A 24,417-nucleotide genomic window follows, 5' to 3' on the forward strand; every position below is an offset into this window, starting at 1 on the left:
CTAGCAGATGATCTGGGACCCAAACATAGGTCTTCTGGTTAAACCTGTGTATTCCTAGGTTAGTAAGCTAATAGTAGTAACCGCCAGAAAGAGTAACAATAATAACTGTCTAGTATTAGTATCACACACTTGGGGCTGCAAAACATTGTGTTAGATGACTTTTGTACATCATTGTGTTAATTCTATTTCACCCTCCCAACAACCCAACCTGTGGTAAGTATTCTTATGCCAGTTTTATAATGTAGGCACCTAAACATTTAGAGAGGTTTGGGGAAATTGTACAAGATCACATGTAATCAGTAGAAAAGTTGAGATTTGTACCTAGAACTGCCAGACTCCAAATCCTATATGCATTTTAATTACTTTAGCCTAGCAAAAGAATGACAGTCTAAGGCTCTGAAAATGCCTGGCTGGGCTTATATTTAAACTACTTTCTACCTCTCTCTGAAATTCTTAGGGCCATTTTGTTTCTTATTTTGTGAAAAAAGAACTACTGAAGAGGAATAATCTTACCATGTTTTCCCAAAACTGTTTATTCTTATTGGTACTGTATATAATGTAAAATCTTCCACCCTGAAAACATTTCACTGTAATATTCCAAAGGCTTCTATTTGCAACAAGGAAATACAATTATACTCATCAAAACAGGTTCATCAAAAAGAAAATTACTTTGAAATGCAACTGTTAGCTGGCTTCCCCAGTCCTGAGTAGGGCATTTTTTCAGGCATTTCCCATCCACCTAACTATGCTTTAATAACTTCTTTGCCTCCCAAAAGCAGTGCTTAATATATTCTAATTCACACAATTGGTAGTACCAGAATTAGTTAAAATTCCTGTCGCATTCAGTCATTGCTGTTAAGAAAATATAAGAAAATGCCTAATAAAGTTCACTTTCTTTTTCCTCATGCCTGCCATATTATAAATTTAATGCACTTCCCTAAGGCCTATATTGATAATAAAAATGGCTGGGGAAAATTATGGTAATCAGAGAGAAAGGCATGTAGTGGAATAGTTCCTTAATGATCCTCATAATAAATTGCACTGCCCTAAGCCAACTAGTTTATTTCCACTACTCAAATTAGCTGCAACATAAATACCTTCTATGAGGTCCATTCTCAGAATTAAAAGAGCATTGGTTGGTTGTTCTATGTATTAACTTTCTGAGTTATTAAGTAGGTGTTCTTTAAGCCATCAGTCTTTTCTCTCAGTCCTTTCCACATAAATTCTCTGCATCGGGAGGTAAAGTCTGCTCAGTGTCCCACTCGCTCCTGTCATCACCCACAGTAGTTTCTGTTCCTTTGGGAGGCCTTGTTCCCTTCCTCCTACCTCCTTTACTCCTGCATCTTCTCCTTTCTCCAAGGCTCAACTCCGACTTCAAATTTTCTGTAGCACTGCCAACCTGTATGAGCTCGTGGTGGTTAGACATCCTGTTTTACATGTCTCCATGTTTCTAATACCAGGATAATGCCTGACACTTAGTAGGCACTCAACAAATTAAAAGATTGTGAGAAACCACTGTGTGCCAAGGATATAGATGTGTATGGCTCTGGGATATGGATCAAATAAGACATAGCCCCATTCCTTCTTCTTAGCATCCTTTGTGCTTTTGATCAAAACCACACATCAGTAGCCTGTGTGTGTGTCAACATTTGTCTTTTTAATACTTACGTTGTGTGTGTGCCTTTTTGTCTCAAAAAGGCTGGAGGCTGCTAAAGCATAAAAACCAATTTCATTTTTCTTTTTTCTTCTTTGCTGTTCACATTATAGGTTCTTGGTAAATCTAAGTTGATTAGTTCAGACATGTACATTAATTTTCCCCTAACAGTCTCAATTCACCTGCAAAATGAAAATAATATGAGGCTTAGATTTTGAATATAGGTATATAGATGTAGATAGATAAAGATAGAAATAAAGATATAATACTGGGCCTGGCACATGGTAGAGACTATTGGAACAATAGTCTCTTCTCCCTGGAGATTTGCTCCTGCAGGGTTGGGCCTGTTTTGTTCACCTCCTTACCCCTTGCACCTGAGTCAACACTTGGCCACCATAGAGGCTTCATGCATATTTGCCAAATGAATGAATATTGATGCAATGCACAAATCAATAGTCTTCCATTTTTTAAATATTGTTGATTTTAAAGTCTTGGAGTTAGGCTAGTTCTTGTTATGTATATAGCACACATCTTTGCACCAAACATAGAAATGGATACATTTATTTATTTAGTCTGAGATACTACTTAGCATCTGGAACTAAATTAAACGCCTTAATCAGTGAGCAGTGACCAAAACACCAAGACACCCAGTATCTTTTCCAGTCTGTTGAGGATTATGGCTGGACAAGAAAGCGATTGCCATCTAGACAAGCTCCCTCCCACTTCATACTTCCAGTAGAAGTCTGAGGAAGTCCTAGCCTTGCATGACAGTCCTGGAGCTTTACAATGGGAAACAACTCAGTAGACTATAATTCAACTTCTTCAACATAAAAATAAGGATATCAAAGCCAATGAGGAATTCCCCTATTGACATTGTCATTCATGACAATTTTGGGCCCTGATTCCCAGGGCATTGGCCTGTTCATTGTTCTGTACATTCCCCTACCCAGAATTAAGATTAGGGCAGAACAGAATTGGTTTATGGCATGGAATACCTGAATGACACGTTGCTGAATTCAGGATCCTGGCCATTACCAGGTGCCATAATTTGAGATACTCATTCATTCATTCATTCAACATTTATCCATTGAACAAATACTGAGCAAGATACTGTTCCAAAGTCTAGTGATACAGCAATTAAACAACAGACCAAAATTCTGCCCTTATTAACCTTTCACTTGGTGATAAGAAAATCACCCAACCTGCTAAGTGGCAGGACAAGGATTATAACTCAGGCAGGATCTCTCAAGTATCTGCAGATTTGACAGTGGGCATGGTGATTCACCCATTGCATCAATATTCATTCAATCAGCAAATATGCACAGAGCTTCTGCCTTGGCCAAGTGGTGTATTAGGTCCAAGGTGTAAGGGGGTGAACAAAACAGGCCCATCCCTGCAGGAGCAAATCTTCATGGAGAGGAGATTGAGGAAGAAAAGCAGAAGTGAACAATAAATGAGAGGAAAATCACAAATTGTGATAAATTCCATGGAGGAAGTGATAAGGGGAATAACACCCAAAATGGTCTCAACAATTATCTGCCTGAGCAAAGCCCTTAAGAAGAAAATGGTCTGTTGAGTGTTTTGCAAACTGAAAATTCAGTGAGTTGTGCCAGATCAACTCAGAGGTGTAGACAGAAGCTGTGATGAGATGAGAGGGTTTGGTCCTCATTGGTGTCTTCTTCCCTTGCTTCCTTTGACATCTTCTTTATAGTCTTGTGTTTCCTAAATAAATTTGCAGTCTTGCTGAAATGTCATAAAATAACCAATGTATGCCTTAAAAACATCTTTAATTATTTTTCTGAGCTTGTTCTAATAAGGCATTCTGTAATTTATTGTGGATCTCTGGATTTCTGGAATCCTGCCTTGGCCCAGGCCCTTGGTAATTAAATGATGTAGAACAGGGTGTGCTAAAATAAAATGTCCATGGCTCCTTACATAAAGGAAACACTGGTGTTCCTACACCCCAGGAAAACAACGCTTTGTTGCCCAAGCACCAGCAGGCATTTTTTCTCATCTACATTTTTAATCTGGCTTTAAAATAATTATTTCCTATTCATTGTGAACAGTCAAGTCAGGACATTTAACATGATTTTCTCTCATAACTAAAGCAACATTTGTGTATTACAGGAAAATTAGAAAACATAAATTAGTAAAAAGAAAAAAATTAAAAATTAAAAACATTAATAATGTCAATACCTTTTCCTATCAAACAGCATTAACTGAAACTTGTAAAAATATAATAAGATTCCCAGTGCAATAATTCAGGTAATATAGAACTTTTGAAAAAAATCATAACTTCTCACTCTCCACTCTTCAACTCTGATGCTGCACCCTGAGGATAGATTGTGTGGCTAGATTGTCATGTTATTTTTATTTGTGTTTTTTTTAACATTTTTTGTGTTTATGTATACATATAGATATGCAGAGACACATGGAGTATTTTTTTAAAATTTACATTAGCTTTTTAAATGTTTCTTTGAAGGTTAACTTATATAACTTATATATAACATAAACTTATAGATTATGACATAACCACGTTGACATGGGGGAAAGATGTCACATTCCTACAAGGTTAACACATGCCCAAGTCTTTAAATGCTGACATTAAATGCTGCAGCTTTAATAAAATGCACACATATTTTACCCAGTTTATAGTGGTGGTGCGAACAAGGCACCTGTAAATAAATCAGCCTTTAAGCCAGAAGAAAAATAATCTGATCTTGGGCTTTTATTTTTATATGGAAAATTTGTAAAGGCTTAGGCAACTAGTCTACCCATAAAGAAAGACCAAATGCACCTCATCCCTTATGGACAGTCATGTGAAGTCATCGTTTATTGGCTCAAAGAAAGTCTGACAACAAAAAAAAATATTAGCTGAAGAAAAACTTTTATGTTTTTAACAGTATGTCATGGATAATTTGCCATATTAACACAAAAGGATTCACACATTACTTGTAATAACCACAGCACATTCCATAGTGTGGATGTACCTTAACTTGTTAAGCTTATTCCCCTATTGACAAGTATTTAGGTTGTTTCCAGTGTTTTTCCTCTTGTAACTAATGCTGCAATAAACATTTAGTATGTGTATCGTTCATTGATGCTTTATAATGCAGTAGTTTAAATTTTTTAATCACTTTTCATGTACAAATTAAACATATTATATGAATCCCTCTTTGATGAAGTATTACAGGTCTTTGATCCATTTTGCTTTACTATATATAAATAAGCTCACATATACAAACATACACATACACAAGCGTGCACACATACACGAGAATGTAGAAAGCTTTGCCAGTCCTCAGAATTTGCCCTTTGATCCCAGCTCATGGCACACCACATCTCATTACCAATTCCTCTCTCACCTGCCCTCCACACGGCTATGTCTTTGCAATGTCCCTGTCTGTGCTTTCCTTTAGTAAATTTTTGTTTTGAGACCTAGTTCAAACTCATCTTTTCCCAAAAGCTTTCTCTAATCTCTCCAACCTTTTAATCAGAAAAATCCCCTCCTACTCTGTGATCCCATAGCAATTTCTTCATCTCTATTGTAGCCCTTTTCTCAGTCTACTTTGTGTGAAAGTTGGCAGTGCACACATCTGTATCCTGTTAGATTATGAGTCTCTTGGTGGCAGACAACATCTCGGCTAAATACAATGCCTGCATGTAGGGAAATCTCAAAGAAATGTTGATTGGACTTGAACAATTTGTCTAAAAATAAAAAGCCCTTTCAAGACCTATTATAACTAAATACAGTTATTAAGGCAATTTTGGGAAAAGATAGCAATGTTCAACAGTCACATGTGGTATGTATAATTTTGGCTTTATGGACCTTTTCCCTTTATTTGTAGAACAAGGGTCAGCAAACTTTTTCTGTAACAGCCAGATAGTAAATAGTTTTAAGTTCTACCAGCTGTAAGATCTGTGCGACAATTACCCAACTTGACCCTGTAGTGTGAAAGCAGCCACTGATGGTAAGGAAACAAATGAGCACTCTGTGTTCTAGTAAAATTTCATTTACAAAAACATGCAATGGACAGGATTTGACGTGAGGGCTATAGTTTGCCAACTCCTATTCTTAAGGAGTCTAGCTTTAGACTAACCTGAGTTAAATTCAAATTCTGGCTCTTCTACTTTGGCGCTTCTACTTACTGTGTGACTTTGGGTAATGTCTCTGTCTTTTTCAATACCTAAATATAAAATTGATACTACCTCCTTCATTTTAGGCATCTAGTTCAGGGACTAGCATTTACTGAGCACAGAAACAGTAGCCACTAATTTGCCTTGTTTAAAGTAGTAGAAGCATAGAAAGAGGGTCAGAGAACATGTAGCTCCTTTTTTCAACTGGAAATAGCAAAATCCTAAGGAAAAGGCAAGTAGAAAACCAACAGATAGCAGACTCTTGGACGACAGGGGCAGGCCTCACCAACAGAAGCAGTGATTCTAAGTCATTACACTCCACTGTAGAATGAATCAGGGATGGACAAACGGGTAGCTTGACATTTGCTGTGGCAACAGCAGTTTGCAAGGATCTAGGAGACTGTTTAGCGTGCCTGGAGCTATGACTACTGTATTAAAGGTGCGAGCCAGGCTTTAAGAATCATTGGTGAAGTATCAATACCTGGAGATTTCAATGATACTATCTTTTTAGCTAAAATACCAGCAAATATTAATCTTTGGCATGTCCCTGGCCTAATTGTGTCCAACATTTCTACTTCCTATATGCAATAGATTCTTTCAAGGTTCAATTGCTTTTTCCACTGCCATCAAGATAAGCCCAAACACTTGAGAACAGCATGCAAGGTGCCCCACTGCAGATGCTTCCGCCAAATAAGTTGATAAGCTTACTCATGTCCCCAAAGCACTCTCCCTTCAATTTTGCTTGTGCTCATTCTATTCCAGTACCTGTTTTTCGCCCACGCTGATTTTCCAGATCTTTACAAACCCAAAAGTCATCCACATCCCCGTCCTTTCAGATCAGACCAGCTACATCCTCTGCAGAGTTCCCCACTAACCCTGCGCCAAGCCGCATTGTCCCTCCCACCACCTGGAGCATTACTGACACTTCCTTTCTTTTGCTCTCCCTGTAACATGCCCTTCTTAATGCCTCTGTAAGTGCCCGGTAAACCCTAGATTACTGGAAGATGATGGATTGAGTAGAAACAAACCTGGGTTTGGAGTCCAACGATTTGAGTTTGTGTCCTGCTCCACCATGGACTCACTGTGGCCCAAGACAAGCAGGTGGTTTAATATCTCTGAGCCTGTTTCATTGTTTACAGCAAGGGTCCTAAACCTGCCTTAGAGAGAGTTTTTATGAGAATTAAATGAGATTAAGTGAACAAGGAGTCTGGGAATCCTTAGAAGATTCCTGGGAGGTCTACCTCAGTCAGGACATGTAACAGAGTCAGAACTGTTTACAGGGTTTGTCTCTCTAGAGGTGTAATAATTTTGAAGGCAAGAAGAGCTATACCAAAGTATATCTATGATTAATTTCAGGGCCTAGTAATATTTTAAAAAGTCACTCAGTAAACTTATTCTATTTATTTTTAAATGACTTTTTAAAATCCCCTTCAAAATTATATAAGCTATACTAGCTTATATTTTTTTTTAATTTTCGAAGATAGAGCCAGGTTCTTCATAAGCATATATAGGAGAAGGGTGCTTTAAGATGGCTTGAAAACCAACTCAGTTTCATAAAACATATAAAGTTTGAAAAATACCCAAATATTTGCCAAAAATATGTAAGTGGAGCTAAAATCGTTCTTCTCTTTCGATCTGATTCTTTGTAAAATGACTGTACTGGGCTGTTTAGTGCACATGCTGTGTCTCTAGCACTCCATGCTGAACAGCTCCCGCCACCAGATGCTCACTACTTAAATGTAAGTTTCTATCATTAATGTTCTTTTCTACAAGGATGAAAATAAGTCCTGATTTTATACTTTTATATACACACACACTATAAATATAGAGTGCATGACCTATATATATGATATACATAAAAAGAGAAAATAATGCAAATTAAGCATATTGAATTAATGAAAATATTCCACATTTTCTAGGCATGTCTATGATGCATAAGAGTTTGTAGACTGCTTTATAATATTTCACTAAATGTCCAGAAGAAATCCTGCCAGACAAGGACTGTTTCCATTCTGCAGATTGGGAAGCTGAGAGCTCTGGAGTTTAGACATGGACTGTGGGTCACAAACCTAGGGCATGGCTGTAAGACATGGGCCCAGGTTGTCCAGTACTGGGTGTACTGCTCTCTGGGTTGCACTGCAGGTGATTAACTACCTGGGTTAGTATTGTCCACCTTAGCTATGTAGGACCTCCTTTTGAGGTCCAAAGATAGGATTTCAATAGAAATTCTTTCTCAGTTTCTTGCTTTTTTGATAAAAAGAGTCTTAATGTTAAAAATATCTAACTGATAAATAGAATGTGTTTTGTTCATGGCATACATGTTTATAGAACATACAAACAAAATTACCCCAAATTATGTACAAGTCAGATCTGTATGTAAGGTTTTGATAAGTGAATCAGTTTACACACATAAAACAAAATTAAAATAGTACTTGTATGCCTAACTCAAAGGCATGTCAATGAAGAAAAAATGAGAGAGCTGCTGTCCAAGTACAATAAGAAAATACATTTGCAAAGGAAGATGTTATAATTTCCATTAAAATCATAGATATACACAGATAAATTAATCAACTATCTCAAGTCCTGTCTACCTGAAATTAATTACTAGGTAGTTAGCAACATTAGAAAGCTTCATATTAGCAACTTCCAAATTTATTACAATCTATGAGCCTCAAGTTTTAATAAAGTTCTTCGATGAGTTACGAAATTAATCCTTACTGCATTCTGGAGTATTTTAAAAGTTAATAAACCCTCTGACATTCAACAATGTAACCGAATTACTTTATACAGTTGTTTGAGCACAATGCCTACAATCTTCTGATTAAAATAAGTGCTAAAATCATTAGTAGCAATGTTTATTTACTCCCTACTACACCATCACCTACCATCCCTAACAGCTCCTCCTCAGGATCTGAAGAGATTGTTCTCCAGAGTTGTAGAAACTTTTGCTGTAGTAGAATAAGGTGGGATGAGGAGGACATTTCAGTTTCAGTCTTCAAAGTTAGAGTTTCTGAGTGGGGAGAAGGGTATTTTTAAAATCTTAGGTTGAAGAAAAATTCTAACAAGGCTCTGTGCAACAAAATACCTGCTAATTCACAATTGTTTACCCTGTGGTTTCTATTTAAATTTGTGCTGTTGTTATCATTTATTCCTACCTCACAGGATAATGAATTTAGATTTTATTTCTGTTCGTTGCCCAGACTTGTACAGCAGGCAAAGTGTTTGAAAATCAAAGGAAAGGAAGATGTTGACTTGGATAATCTCTTCAGAGGTTAAAAAAAAAACACTAGCAGAAACACAGACTATACTCTCTATTGTGAAAAATGTCTTACTTGATTGGTTGGTTTTATCACATAAGCAGGGAATGGTGGGGAAGCCCTTGACTAGCAGAGAAGAGATTGGTATTCCCAGCTCCAAACTATGAACGATAAGCATTTCTTGCTCTGAACCTTAATTTTCTCATTTTTTAAGTGAAAGGACTAGATTCTGTCATTTCTTGATTAGCTCAGCTATGGTCCACACTCATGATTGGACAGTTCTAAGTCTTTGGAAGTAAAGTCTCAGTGGTGGAATCTCTCCCTGCCATCTACAGAGGGCCTACAGAGAAACAGGAGTGTTTGATTGTGTTTTTATATGATAGTGGACTGAGAAATGCACCTTGTTAGTAAGACAGGAAAGATTATTGGAAAAAGAGTTTAACCATTAAAAGCTGATGGATTGCAAGAGTATAGGAAAAAGAATTGCATATTTTCATTTAATTAGGTTCCTTTCTAACTAAGACTTGATATAGACAGAATTTCATCTATAATTTTGAGGTTATATTGTAACATTCTAAGGAATAAGTTCCACTTGGTTGTGTTAATGCAGTGCAATCATTTTTATTTGATCAGATGAAAATATCAGTAATTTGTAATTAGCATTCTTATGTCTTCCCCCACAGTAGTTCTATATGTTTGTGTCTCCCACAGGAGATTCATTTATCTTCTAGAGGATATTGCCAAAAGTGCAACAGACTAGCACAGTTTGGTAACACTACTGCACCTCCAGTACCATTGCCCATCCTACTTCTGAAGAGAAAGTGTGCTTGACAGTCCTTGAGCAAGGGTGACTTATGAGCAAAGCTAACCCATTCATTTCAGAAAGGACAGCTCAGCTTGATAAGCTCTTCTTGTGGTTGGAAGAACTCTTGATTTCACCTCATCTACAAAGGGAGGAGAATTTTCTTCCTCAGAAAATGGAGGGCAGCTAAGTTATTTGGTTTCATTGTGCATCTGCAAATTTCTCACTAACCAGAAACATGTCTGTGTAATATGACCAGATCTGAACATGGTTTTAAATAAAATAAAATAACTGATAATCTTAGAAACTGCTTCCCGCAAATGTTCTAATGTGTTTTGCCAAGAATCTATTCAGTAAACAACATGTTTTGGAACGTGTAAAGGAGCCTTAAAACAGTGTCTGTTTTAATTCCTATTTTGACACTTTTAAAAATATCTCCACAAAGTAATTATGTATATATCCTTTTAAAACAGATACACATTCAGTTTTGTAGTTCACATAGTAAAATAGTAATGAGGATCATCCTTATAAAAATAGAAAATATCACTAGCAAAATGCATTTGCATAATGAAGGATGAAATCTAACTTGCTCAGTATGCACTTTTTCTTTTCTACATCATTTATAAAAGGTTTATAACCATATGCTTTAATTTATTCATGCATTTACAGTGCTTTTTGATTTAAACACTTTTATTCCCTCACAGCGAAGGTCAGTGTTAAAGATTCAGGGCAGCAACAATGTAAGAGTGTTCAGTGGAGCACCCTGCCCGGTGGGGAGCACACAGCTGCCTGGGGGCCCATAGCACCCTCTTGTTGAGGAGATGCCTTTAGGGATCCTTTGTAGGCCATGAAACTTAACAGGATTTATTTAGCATCTGCTTTCTATTCCAGCCTTTTGTCACCCAAGTAATTCTTCCTCTTATTAGACTAATTGTCATTATTGTAATTAAGCTAATTTTCTCTGGTTCTAACCTAGATGAAACAAAACAACAAGAATAAATATATTTCTACTGTGACATTAAATGATTATTTAATAATTCCCATTTATTTTCCATGAAGCTGTCAACCTGAGCATAAATTCCAAGTTCTTAGTTGTTTGATTGAGTTTTTGTTGTTATTGATGTTCTACACAGAGATTGGAAACACTTTTTTATTGAAATGTAATTGACATTATAATTAGTAATATTAATTTCATGAGTACAACTCAATTGGTTTGTTTTCTTTTCTTACTGAGTTATATGTGCTCTATATATATTTCAGATTTAACCCCTTCTTGGATGTATGATTTGCAAATATCTTCTTCTATTGAGTAGGTTGCCTTTTCATTTTATTGATTGTTTCCTTTGCTAGGCGGAAGTTTTTTTGACGTGGTCCTATTTGTTAATTTTTGCTTTTCTTCCTCTTTATTTTGGAGCTGTATCCAAAAATTCATCACTAAGATTTAAGTCAAGATAGTTACTGCCTATATTTTCTTTTTTTTGATCTATGTTTCAGGTTTTCCATTCAAGTCATCAATCCATTTTAAGTTAATTTTTGTACGTATTGTAATTAAGTGGTTCAATTTCATTATGTTGCTTATAGCTGTCCAGTTTTCCCAACACAACTTATTGAAGAAACTGTCCTTTCTCCGTTGTATATACTTGCCTACTTTGTTGTAAATTATTGAACATATATGCATGGGCTTATTTCTGGGGTCTCTATTCTGCTCCATTGCTCTATGGGTCTTTTTTTATGCCAATATCACACTGTTTTGATTACTACACCTTAGTAGTATAGTTTGAGATCAGGGAGCATGTTACCTCTGGCTTTGTTCTTTTTTCTCAGGATTGTATTGGCTATTCATGGTCTTTTGTAGTTCCATACAAATTTTAAAATTATTTGTTCTAGTTGTGTAAAAAATACCATTGGATTTTGATAAAGATCGCCTTGAATCTGTTGGTTGTTCAGGGTAGTATAGACATTTTAACAATATTAATTACTCTAGTCCATGAGTATAGAATATCTTTTCACTTATTAGACTCTTCTCCAATTTCTTCCATCAGTGTCTTATAATTTTTAGTGTATAGGTCTTTGACTTTCTTGGTTAAATTTATTCCTAAGTATTTTATTCGTCTTCATACAATTATAAATGGGATTGTTTTCTTAATTTCTCCTTCTGCTAGTTTGTTATTAGAGTATAAGCTTTTAGGATGTCATGTTTATGTTTCATTTGTCCCTATGTATTTTTTTTTCTCATTTGATTTCTTCAGTGACCCATTGTCATTCAGTAGCATTTTGCTAAATTAACATATTTTTGTAGTTTTTCCAGTTTTCATCTTATTGCTTTTTAGTTTCATACAGTTATGGTCAGAAAAGATGCCTGACATGATTTCAGTCAGTCTTCTTGAATTTATTGCGACTTGTTTTCTAACCTGGGTTCTACCTAGAGAAAGTTCAACATGCACTTGAGGAAAATGTGTTTTCTGCTGTTTTTAGTTGGAATACTCTGTGTATTACATTCATCTGTTCTAATGTTTTTTAAGGCCAAAGTTTCCATATTGATTTTCTGTCTGGCTGATCAATCCATTGAAGTAAGTGGTGTACTAAAATCCCATCGTATTATTGTATGGCTGTCAGTTTCCCACTTTATGCCCCTTAGTGTTTGCTTTATATATTTTGGTGTTCCTGTATTGGGTGCACATATATTTATAAATGTTATATATTTTTTTATGGATTTACCTCTTTATCATTATGTAATGTCACTCTTTGTCTTTTATTACAACCTTGTTTTAAACTGTATTTTGTCTGATATTAGTACATAGCTACACCAGATTTCTTTTCATTTCCATTTGCTTGGAATAACTTTTTCCATCCCTTCACTTTCAGTCTGTATGTGTTCTTAATTCTGAAGTGAATCTTTTTTCTTTTAATAGATGAGTCTTATATTTATTTAATCCATTCACCCACTCTATGTCATGACTGGAGAATTTAGACCATTTATATTTGAAGTGACTATTGGTAGGTGTGTACTTATTGCCATTTTGTTAATTTTTTCTGGTTATTTTGTACTTCTCTGTTTCTTTCTTCCCTTCTGATCTGATAACTTTTTTTAGTATTGTGTTTAGACTCCTCTCTCATTTTCTTCTGTGCATTTGTTAAGCGTTTTTGCTCTGTAGTTACCTTGATGACACCATGCTATGTATATAAGTCTATTTTAAATTGATAGAAACTTAAAATTGAATACATTCCAAACCACTACACTTTTATTCACTTCCTCATTTTATGATTTTTATGTTATGTTTTACATCTTTTTATATTAGGTATCCCTTAACTAATTATTGTAGCTTTAGTTTATTTATTTTTGTCTTTTGACCTTCAAACTAGCTTTATAATTGATTAATCAACTACCTTTACTATACGTTTGCCCTTTTCAGTGAGATTTTTACTTTCTTGTATTTTCTTGTTGTTAATTAATGCCATTTCTTTATAGCTTAAAGAAGTACTTTTAATATTTCTTATAAGGTTGCTTTAGAGGTAATAAACTCCTTTAGCTTTTGATTATCTGAAAAATTCCTTCTCTCTCCTGTTCTGAATGATAATCTTGCCAGGAACTGTTTTCTTGGTTGGAAGTTTTATTTCCTTTCATTATTTTGACTATGTCATGCCACTCCCTTCTGGCCAGCAAATTTCTGCTGAAAAAGCTGCTGATACCTTTGGGGTTTCCCTTGTACATAACAAGTTGTTTTCCTCTTGCTTCTTTTAAGATTGTCATTTTATCTTTAACTTTTGGCATTTTACTGTGTATTGATGTAGGCCTATTTGAGTTCATCTTATTAGTTACTTTCTGTGCTTTCTCCACCTGGGTGTGTTTCCTTCCCCAGAGTAGGGAAGTTTTCAGACACTATGTCTTCAAATAAGTTTTGTGTCCCTTTCTTCTCCTTCTGCAGCATCTATAATGCAGTTGTTATTCTGCTTGATGTTATCTTATAGGCCCCTAAAGTTATCTTCACTTTTAAGTTTTTTTTTTCTTTTGCTTCTCTGTCCAGGTGAGTTCTATTGCTTTGTCTTCCCGGTTGCTGATCCTTTCTTCTGTACCATTCAGTCTGCTGTTGAACCCCTCTAGTGTATTTTTCAGTTCAGTTCTTGTACTCTTCAGCTTTGTGACTTCTCTCTGGTACTTCTCATATTTTCTGTCTCTTTGCTGTGGTTCCCACTGTGTTCATCATTCTTCTCCTGAGGTTGGTGACATGTTCACAGTCATTACTTTGAACTTCTTATCAGGTAGATTACTTATCTCTGATTGATTAAAGTCTTTTACTGAACTGTTGTCTTGTTCTCTTGCTTGGAACACTTACCCCTGTGCCCCCCTTTGGTCTGATTTTCTGTGTTTATTTCTCTGTATTAGGCAAAACAGCTTGTTTATTTGTTTATCAGGTGAAACAGCTCCCTCTCCCAGTCTTGTAAGAGTGGTTTTCTGTAGTGGATCACCTTTGGGACCCAAAAGCGAATTCCCCCACTTATCAGTGCCAGGTACTCCAGGGGCAGCCACTGTGTGGGCTGTGCACACCTGCCAGCTTTGTCAGCGGCACTCATCAGTGTGGGTGAGAGGCAGGAGTTGTGCATTCTCCCTGCCATCTGTGGTGCAGGGGAGGGTGAGATGCCCCCACCTTTGCTAGCAGGTTAGAGGGAGATCACAAAATGGGCAAGTACCAAGTAGAGTGATACTACAGAAATGGCACACAGCCGCATTCAGCTGGGAGGGGGTCCCAGCAGGTTTCTGCCTCTCTGGCAGTCACTCGGAGATTAGTAAGTGCATCTCCTTTATATGTGATCCAGGTGCTTTTCAAACTGCTACCTTGTACTGGGTCCTAGAGTGAGTGAGGCTACATGCAAGCCTGTAGCAGCAGGTTCTCCATTCCCTACAGTTCTGTGGTTCTCCTGGATGTAATCCAGGTTTTGTTTTCTATGTTTGGAGGGCTCCTCTCTCTAGTGAAGGACCCAAGGGCTGGGGTGCCTGTTGTGGGGCACAAGCTCCCGTCACTCCTCAAGAAAAAGTTTTATATTTTTGAGATCCCTCCTGACTGTGGGTCATACTCCTGTGGTGTGGTTTTTGGTGACAGTGAGTTTCTGTCCCTCCTGCCCATCTCAGTGTGGCTCTTTTATCCTTTATTGTGGAGGCTTTTTCAGAGGAAATTTTCAGGACTTTTTCAGAGGAAATTATTCCATATGTATCTGTAGACTTCTTGTGTCCAAAATAGGAGGTGAGTCCACAATCTTCCTATGTTGCCATCTTGAACCACCTTCTGAATAATTATCTTCTTAATTCATCAGGAGTATTTTTATTAAAAGGAAAATGGGCTAAAATTTATTCTCCATTTTTTTCTATGAGGGAAAATAGTGTATTTTGAACTTTAGAGGTTGTGTGCATATGCATACACATGCATATGTGGCTTCTGTTTTTTGTATCTTGTGCTTGTTTTCAACTTCTACTTGAAAATATCTTTATTTTCTGAATCATGTTATTGAAAATACAGATGCTTGGCATATTCAATAAAAAAATCTTTTAAAGGCTAACCATAATTTTTTTCAAGCATATTTCTTAAACATTAAAAATTCTTTCCTTTCCTATAATAATGCTAAAAATAAGATTGGATGGTAGAATTTTTAATTTGTTTATAATGATATAAATTTGTCATGGAAAGCATAATTATCTGAAAGGATATTTGATAGTAAGTTGAGTTTGTCTTACTAATCTAAAGGCTTACAGTTAAGCTTATTAAGTGTCATATTTAAGACATGGCAAATGGTAATTATCCTTTGTGTCTTTTACTAAGTAAAATAATGCATGAGCATATAGATGACACATTTAGTGACACCAAGTGTCCCCTTTCTAAGACTGAATCGGGCATCATCTGCTCAGGAGCCTTCAGGCACCTTTGCTCAATGAGTGCCCCAGAGAAAACGCACAAAATCTGCTCCCTTGAACACAAGTTGAGTGAGGCTAATTAAAACTCATTTCCATTAAGAGTAAACGACCTGCTCATCTATGTGATCTGCTCTTCTGCACCCTTAGAGTGCCCCAGAACCAGAGCAGCTAAAACCCAGCTACTGGGTATCACACATGGAGGTCACTGTCAAGGCTACCACACTGTGCTTCTCCAGGAGTAACCTTTGGTATTGTGGAATTTCCAGATAGAAAACTTTCTCTCTTATTATTTCTCATTTTTGGCCTCAAATAGGCAACTAATGCTCATTTTTTAAAATCCAAAAATTTCATAAAGCAAAAAATTCAAGTGATAAACATGAAAAAGGTAAACACTGTTAATAAGTCCTTCACAAATTTATTTTGGACATAAGAATTCACCTTTTTATTTTCTTACCAGTATAGAATCATATTGTATTTGCTGACCTACAACTCATTTTTTTCCCACTTGCCGATGTATCATGATTATCTTTCTGAGTCAGTGCATATGCTTGGGTTCCTGTCTTTTTTTTAAAAAAAGTTAATTTTAAAACAAGTACACAAGAGATCACACCCATTTAATCACCACTCGGGTCAACAAATAGAATCTAAGTGGAAGCCCACCTCATGCCAACCAATTAGCATCCCTGGCCCGTATAGTCACTCTTCTGATTTCTGTTATTAGATTAACTTTGGCCCTGTTTTGAATATTTTATAAATGAAATCATACCATACGTATTATTTTATGACTGATTCTTTTTCTAATCTATTTGTGAGGTCCATCCAAATCATGGTTTTCTTATTCTCAATACTGCATATTATTCAATTTTATGAAGATACCACAATTTATTTATACATTTTAATGTTGGTTGTTTTCAGTTTTGCCCTCTTACCAATGGTGCCACTTGGAATATTGTATTATGTGATTTTGTGGATGTGTTTATATAATTCCATAGAATGCATAACTAAGAACAGAATTTCTGAGTAATTGGGTCTGCCTAAGTTCAACTTCAGGAGCTACTGTCAAATACTTTTACAAAGTGGTTGTACTAGTACATTCCTCCAGCGGTTTGGAAACTGCAGGTACTTCACATCCTTGCCAGCAGTTAGTATTTGTCACTCTCTTTAATCTTAGTCAGCCTTTGGGTTTACACTGGTAATTAATTATGCTTTTATTTTGCATTTCCCCAAGGCCTAATAAGCCTGAACACATTTTCATATATATTGGCTATTTGAGTGTCCTCTTTTGTGAAGTTTCTTTCTGATTTGTCTTTTATATTGTCTTTTTTCTTATTGCTATACAAGCAATTTTTTGTATCTGTGAGTCAATATTTTAGTACATATTTTGTGAATATCTTCTCCAGTCTGATTTATCATTTCACTTTCTTAGTGGTTCCTTGTGATGACAGAAATTCCAAAATTGAATACAGTCCATCAATCCTTTCCAAAATAATTAGTGCTTTTACTGTCCTAGTTTAAAAAATGTGCCCATTACATGTCTGTGAAGATATCCTGCTATTTTTTATTCTAGAATATTTACTGTTTCATCTTTCACATTTAGATCTGCAGTATACCTGGAACTAACCTTTTATACATGGTATAACATAGGGATCAAGATTCACTTTTCATATGAATACTCATGACCCCACACCATTTATTGATCCCATTGTGTTTGCCATAAATCAAGTAACTACATATGTGTGGATCAGTTTCTGGACTCTGTTCCATTAGTTTGTCTATTCTTGTACTAATACCATGCTATCTCAATTATGATAACTTTATATCATAACTCCTGATAGCTAAGAATGTCACTGCTCCAAGTTTCTTCTTTTTCTTTCAGATTGCCTGGCTATTGTCTCTTTGCATTTCTAATCAGCTTGTCTATTTACACACACACACACACAAACCAAACAACCTGCTCTGATTTTGAGTGGAATTGCAGTAAATCTATGGATTGATTTCAGGTGAACTGGCATCCTGAAATTCATGAGCATAGTATATCCTTCAATTTCATTAGGTCTTCTTAAATATTTTTTATAATATTAGGTAGTTTCTCAGCAGCAGGACCTCCAGTATAATGTTGAATGGATTAATGAAAACAGAGCATCTTCCTCTCATTATGCATCTCAGGAAGAAAGCATTTAGAAGTTTAACATCAAGTATCATCCATGCTATACTTTTTATAGTGCCCCTTAACTGGATGAGAAAATTGCCTCATTTTCTAGTTTGTGTTATTTTTATGAATAGGTATTTAAGTTTATCAAATGCTTCTTTTGCATTTATTGGGATGATTACATGATTTTTCTCCTTTATTCTGTTAATGTGGTGAATTATAATGATTACTGAGGAAATTCCTTATTGAAATATGTATTTTTAAAAGTGTGTAAATCATATGTGAATTACTTAGTGAATTTCAATAAATTAATTGTCATATTCCAGTTTCCAGATCAAAAAATAGAACCAGTATTCCTTTTGCAGTACAGGTAAACCTTACTTTGCTGAATATGCAATGAATTGCAATTACAATAGTTTAGTTAAATAACACTAGTCCTCCAGCAACACAAGTCAGATTTCAGTTGCCCCAGTATGTTAACCATAATTGTAGCTGGTTAGTGCACAAAATACTAGCTTGTTATACACAGATCACTGACCTAAAAAAGATCTGCATTATAATCAGTGACCAATGTCTGTTCTTTCAAAGTGTGTCAGAGATTGTTCCCAGCCTGTCTGTTACTCCATTCACACATTGACAGCATGTAGTTGTGTTCTCTGCTTACTCCCAGAGGAAAACACGTGCTATTTCACAAAACTAGATACTCCAAGGAGGAAATTTTTCTACTGAAGGTACAGTAAAGTTACAGTGATAACACTGGGAGTGAATTCTCATCATAGGTAAACAAATTTATAGAACAAAAAGCTGAGCATGGAAAATTGAGAGAAAAGGATGGTGGCATGAATAGTGTGGCAGAACTCTCCTCCCAAAACCACATGTATTTTGAAAATACAGCAAATACAACTATTCCTAGAAGAGTGACCAGAAGTAACAGTACACCAGCCAGTCTACATCTGGGAAAAGTCAACATCTCATGGAAAAGGGTAAGGTAAAAAAAAAAAGCTACCATCAGGCAGGACCCAACTACTGCCCCCACCCCAGCTCACCAGCAAGAGAAAAAGAATCAGAGAGAGAGCAGGGAGTGGAAGCACAGGACTGCTAAATACCCACCCCTAGAAATTGACCCGGAAGCACAGACCCACATTGCATGGTGCTCTGGAGATTGGAAGGGCTGAAAGGCAGAGTCTGAGACTAAGACTGTGAACAGGTTCCCACAACTGACTGCCCTAGCACAAAAGAAAAGTAGGCACTTCCAGGGACCTCTCAATGGTCAGAGGGCTCCTAGGGGGACAAGGGTTTGGGAGAAGGAACAGGTGGACAAAATTGTCCTGGCACACTCAGCCTAGAAGGCTGAGAACTTTCAGGAGCTTCAGGTACCCTATTCCCCTGGTTGGCAACACAGCTCCGAGGCCCCTCACCACAATAAGCAGCCTGCTGCTCCTTCCTCCCTACCAGCACCTATGTGCAAACTGGCGGTCCCTGCTATTGCTGCAGACCACCTGGATGGCACTCCCGCCTACAGCAACTACACAGCTTAACACAGAGGCTTTTCCCTGAGCACAGCTTACTGACCCAGACCTAGAGGCTGCTCCCTGTGCACAGTTGACTGGCACAGACAGCAGAGACAGGAGCTGAGACTGGGAGCAATGAAGGGCTTTGTAATCATGGCAGAACCTGCACTGCTCACCTGCGAACCCTCATCGCCCCCTGCCATCCTGAGGGCCACCCCACCCACAGCAGCTTAGGGGATTAACCCAGAGGCTGCTCCCTGTGCATAGTGAACCAGCACATTCAGCAAAGAAAGGCACGGTGACTGGAAAGAAAAAAGGGACTTTGTCCTCCCAGCTGACACATGCACCACTCGCCGGCGACCACTCCCATAGCTCCAGGATTATGAAAAGGCAGAAGAAACTTGTTCAATCCCAAATCCTTCAAACACCAGGAAGAGGGCTCACTGAGACTGACATCACCAATCTTCCTGAAAAAGAATTCAAAATAAAAGTCATAAGCATGCTAATGGAGCAAGAGAAAAATATTCAAGAGCTAAGGGATGAATTCAGGAGGGAGATAACTGAAATGAAACAAACAATGGAGGGATTTAAAAGCAGATTAGGTGACAGAGGAAACAGTGAATAGAATAGAAATCAGAGAACATGAATACAGAGAAGCTGAGGCAAAGAGAGAAAAAAGGATCTCTAGGTATGAAAGAATATTAAGAGAACTGTGACCAATCCAAATGGAACAATATTCGCATTATAGGGAAATCAGAAGAAAAAGAGAGAAAAAGGGATAGAAAGTGTCTTTGAAGACATAGTTGCTGAAAACTTCCCAATCTGGGAAGGAAATCGTATCTCAAGCCATGGAAGTCCAAAGATCTCGCAACACAAGGGACCCAAGGAGGACAACACCAGAACATATAATAATTAAAATGGCAAGAGATTCAAGATGGAAGTGTGAGAAGTGAGACAGAGAACTCCTCCCAAAATCACATATAATATGAAAATATAGTTAATACAACTAATCCTAAAAGAGCAACAAGGAAAGAAGACTGTGCCAGACTGCATACACCTGGAGAACAGAGCAGACCTCAGGAAACAGGATAATGTACCAAAGCCTTGATCTGGCGGGACCCTAGCCCTTCCCCCACACCAGTTCACTGGCAGGAGGAAGAGAAATGGAGCAGGGAGGGAGTGGAAGCCTTCGACTGCTGAACACTCAGCTCTGGAGATCTGCTTTGGGAGCACAAACATACATTGTGTTTGTAGAAGCTCCAGAAACTAGAGTTTCTGGGCACTAGAGAGCACCACATACAAATATGAAATGTCAAAGGAACCTATGGTTCAGACCAAACCTCACAAACACCAGAAAAAGGGACAAATGAAACTGAACTCACCAATCTTCCTGAAAGAGATTACAACATAAAAATCATAAACATGCCCATGGAGGTACAGAAAAATATTCCAGAATTCAGGGATTAATTTAGGACAGAGATTCAATCATTAAGAAATTCCATATCTGAAATGAAACATATAGTGAAGGGATTTCAAAGCAGATTAGTTGTAGTAGAAGAGATTGTAAATGAAATAGAAATTAGAGAAGAGGAATACAAAGAGGCTAAGGCACAGAGAGAAAAAAGGATCTCTAAGAATGAAAGAATATTGAGAGAACTATGTGACCCATCCAAATGTAACAATATTCACATTATAGGGGTATCAGAAGAAGAAGAGAGAGAAAAAGGAATAGAAAGTATCTTTGAGGAGGTAATTGCTAAAAACTTCCCCAATCAGGAGAACGAGATAATCTCAGGCCATGGAGGTGCACAGATCTCCCAACACAAGGGACCCAAGAAAGACAACATCAAGACATACAATAATTAAAATGGCAAAGATCAAGGATAAGAACAGACTTTTAAAAGCAGCTAGAGAGAGAGAAAAGATCACATACAAAAGAAAACCCAACAGGCTATCATCAGACTTCTCAACAGAAACCTTACAAGCCAGAAGGGAGTGGCCTGATATATTTAACGCAATGAAGCAGAAGGGCCTCAAACCAAGAATACTCTCCCTGCCAAGATTATCATTTAAATTTGAAGGAGGGATTAAACAATTTTTAGATAAGGAAAAGCTGAGAGAATTTACCTCCCACAAACCACCTCTACAGTCCATTTTGGAGGGACTGCTATAGATGGAAGTATTCCTAATTCTAAATAGCAGTCTCCAGGTTGGAAATAAAACCACACAAAGAAAGTTGAACAATTAATTACTAAGCAGATGCAAAATCAAATCAGCTACCCCCAAAGTCAATCAAGGGATAGGCAAAGAGTACAAAATATGATACCTAATTTATAAAGAATGGAGGAGGAAGAAAAAGGAGGGGAAAAAAACAACTTTTAGATTGTGTTTGTTATAGTATACTAAGTGAGTTAAATTAGACTGTTAGATAGTAAGTGAATTACCCTTGAACCTTTGGTAACCACGAATCTAAAGCCTGCAATGGCAATAAGTACATACCTATTGATAATCACACTAAATGTAAATGGACTGAATGCACCAATCAAAAGACACAGAGTCGCTGAATGGATAAAAAAAGAAGACCCGTCTATATGCTGCCTACAAAAGACTCACTTCAAACCCAAAGACATACACAGACTGAAAGTAACGGGATGGAAAAAGATATTTCATGCAACTAAAAGGGAGAAAGAAGCAGGAGTTGTAGTACTTGTATCAGACAAAATAGACTTCAAAACAAAGAAAGTCACAAGAGACAAAGAAGGACATTACATAGTCCAACAAGAGGGTATAACTATTGTAAATATATATGCAACCAATACAGGAGCACCTACATATGTGAAACAAATACTAATACAATTAAAGGAGGAAATGAAATGCAGTGCATTCATTTTAGGAGACTTCAACACATCACTCGCTCCAAAGAACAGATCAACCAGAAAGAAAGTAAGTAAGGAGACAGAGACACTGAACAACATATTAGAACAGATGGACCTAATGGACATCTACAGAACACTTCATCCAAAAGCAACAGGATACACATTCTTCTCAAGTGCACATGGAACATCTTCAAAAATAGATCATATACTAGGCCACAAAAAGAGCCTCAGTAAATTTGAAAAGATTGAAACTGTACCAACCAGCTTCTCAGACCACAAAGTTAAGAAACTAGAAATAAATTACACAAAGAAAATGAAAAAGCCCACAAACACATGGAGGCTTAATAATATGCTCCTAAATAATCAATGGATCAATGACCAAATAAAAACAGAGAGCAAGCAATATATGGAGACAAATGACAACAATAATTCAACTCCACAAATTCTGTGAGATGCAGCAAATGCCGTGCTAAGAGGGAAGTATATCGCAATAAAGGCCTACCTCAGGAAAGAAGAACAATCCAAAATTAACAGTATAAACTCACAATTAACATAACTAGAAAAAGAAGAACAAATGAAGCCCAGAGTCAGTAGAAGGAGGGACATAATAAAGGTTAGTGCAGAAATAAACAAAATAGAGAAGAATAAAACAATAGGAAGAATCAATGAAACCAGTAGCTGGTTCTTCAAGAAAATAAACAAAATAGATATATGCTTAGCCAAACTTATCAAGAAAAAAGGAGAGTTTACACACATAAACAGAATCAGAAATGAGAAAGTAAAAATCACTACAGACACCAAAGAAATACAAAGAATTATGAGAGACTACTATGAAAAATTATACGCTAAGAAACTGGATAACCTAGAAGAAATAGACAGCTTTCTAGAAAAATACAACATTTCAAGGCTGACCATGGAAGAAACAGAAAATCTGAATAGACAAATTACCAGAGAGAAAATTGAATTGGTAATCAGAAAACTAAGAACAAAACCCCTAGACAAGGTGGTTTCACTGCCCAATTTATAAAACATTTAGTGAAGACCAAATACACATCCGCTTTAAAGTTTTCCAGAAAGTAGAAGAGGAGGGAATACTCCCAAACTCATTCTATGAGGACAGCATCACTCTAACACCAAAACCAGGCAAAGACACCACAAAAAAAGAAAATTACAGACCAATATCCCTGATGAACATAGATACAAAAACACTCAACAAAATATTAGCAAACCAAATTCAAAAATACATCAAAAATATCTTCCAGCATGACCAAATGGGATTTATTCCAGGAATGCAAGGATGGTACAACATAGAAAATCCATCAACATCATCAACCACATCAACAAAAAGAAGGACAAAAACCACACGATCATCTCCATAGATGCTGAAAAAGCATTTGACAAAATTCAACATCCATGCATGGTAAAAACTCTCAACAAAATGGCTACAGAAGACAAGTACCTCAACATAATAAAGGCCATATATGATAACCCACAACCAACATTATACTTAACAGCGAGAAGCTGAAAGCTTTTCCTTTAAGACCAGGAACAAAACAAGGATGCCCACTCTCCCCACTTTTATTCAATGTAGTTCTGGAGGAACTAGCCACAGCAATCAGACCTCACAAAGAAATAAAAGGCATCCAGATTGGCAAGGAAGAAGTTAAACTATCTCTGTTTGCAGATGACATGATATTATATATAAAAAACCCTAAAGATTCCACTCCAAAACCACTAGATCTAATATCTGAATTCAAGATGTTGGATACAAAATTAATATACAAAAATCTGTTGCATTCCTATACACTAACAATGATGTAGCAGAAAGAGAAATTGGGAAAACAATTCCATTCACAATTGCATCAAAAAGAATAAAATACCTAGGAATAAACCTAACCAAGGAAGGGAAAGACTTATACCCTGAAAACTACAAGACACTCATTAGAGAAATTACAGAAGATACAAATGCTCATGGATAGGAAGAATTAATATTGTCAAAATGGCCATCCTACCTAAAGCAATCTACATTCAATGCAATCCCTATCAAAATACCTACAGCATTCTTCAACAAACTACAACAAATCATTCTAAAATTCATATGGAACCACAAAAGATCCTGAATAGCC

The 24,417-nt window shown here is 36.7% G+C and overlaps 1 protein-coding gene across 1 annotated transcript in view; it reads left to right on the forward strand.

Annotated features, from left to right (window-relative positions):
- The window catches only part of L3MBTL4 (L3MBTL histone methyl-lysine binding protein 4), a 503,654-nt gene that overhangs the window by 357,046 nt on the left and 122,191 nt on the right, over positions 1-24,417 (forward strand). The window contains 1 exon segment of the mRNA XM_057504056.1: positions 8,992-9,062. Within this exon segment, the coding sequence (XP_057360039.1) occupies positions 8,992-9,062 (71 nt within the window).

This window comes from Manis pentadactyla, chromosome 6, assembly GCF_030020395.1.
Source record: "Manis pentadactyla isolate mManPen7 chromosome 6, mManPen7.hap1, whole genome shotgun sequence".
Classification (NCBI taxonomy): Eukaryota; Metazoa; Chordata; class Mammalia; order Pholidota; family Manidae; genus Manis; species Manis pentadactyla.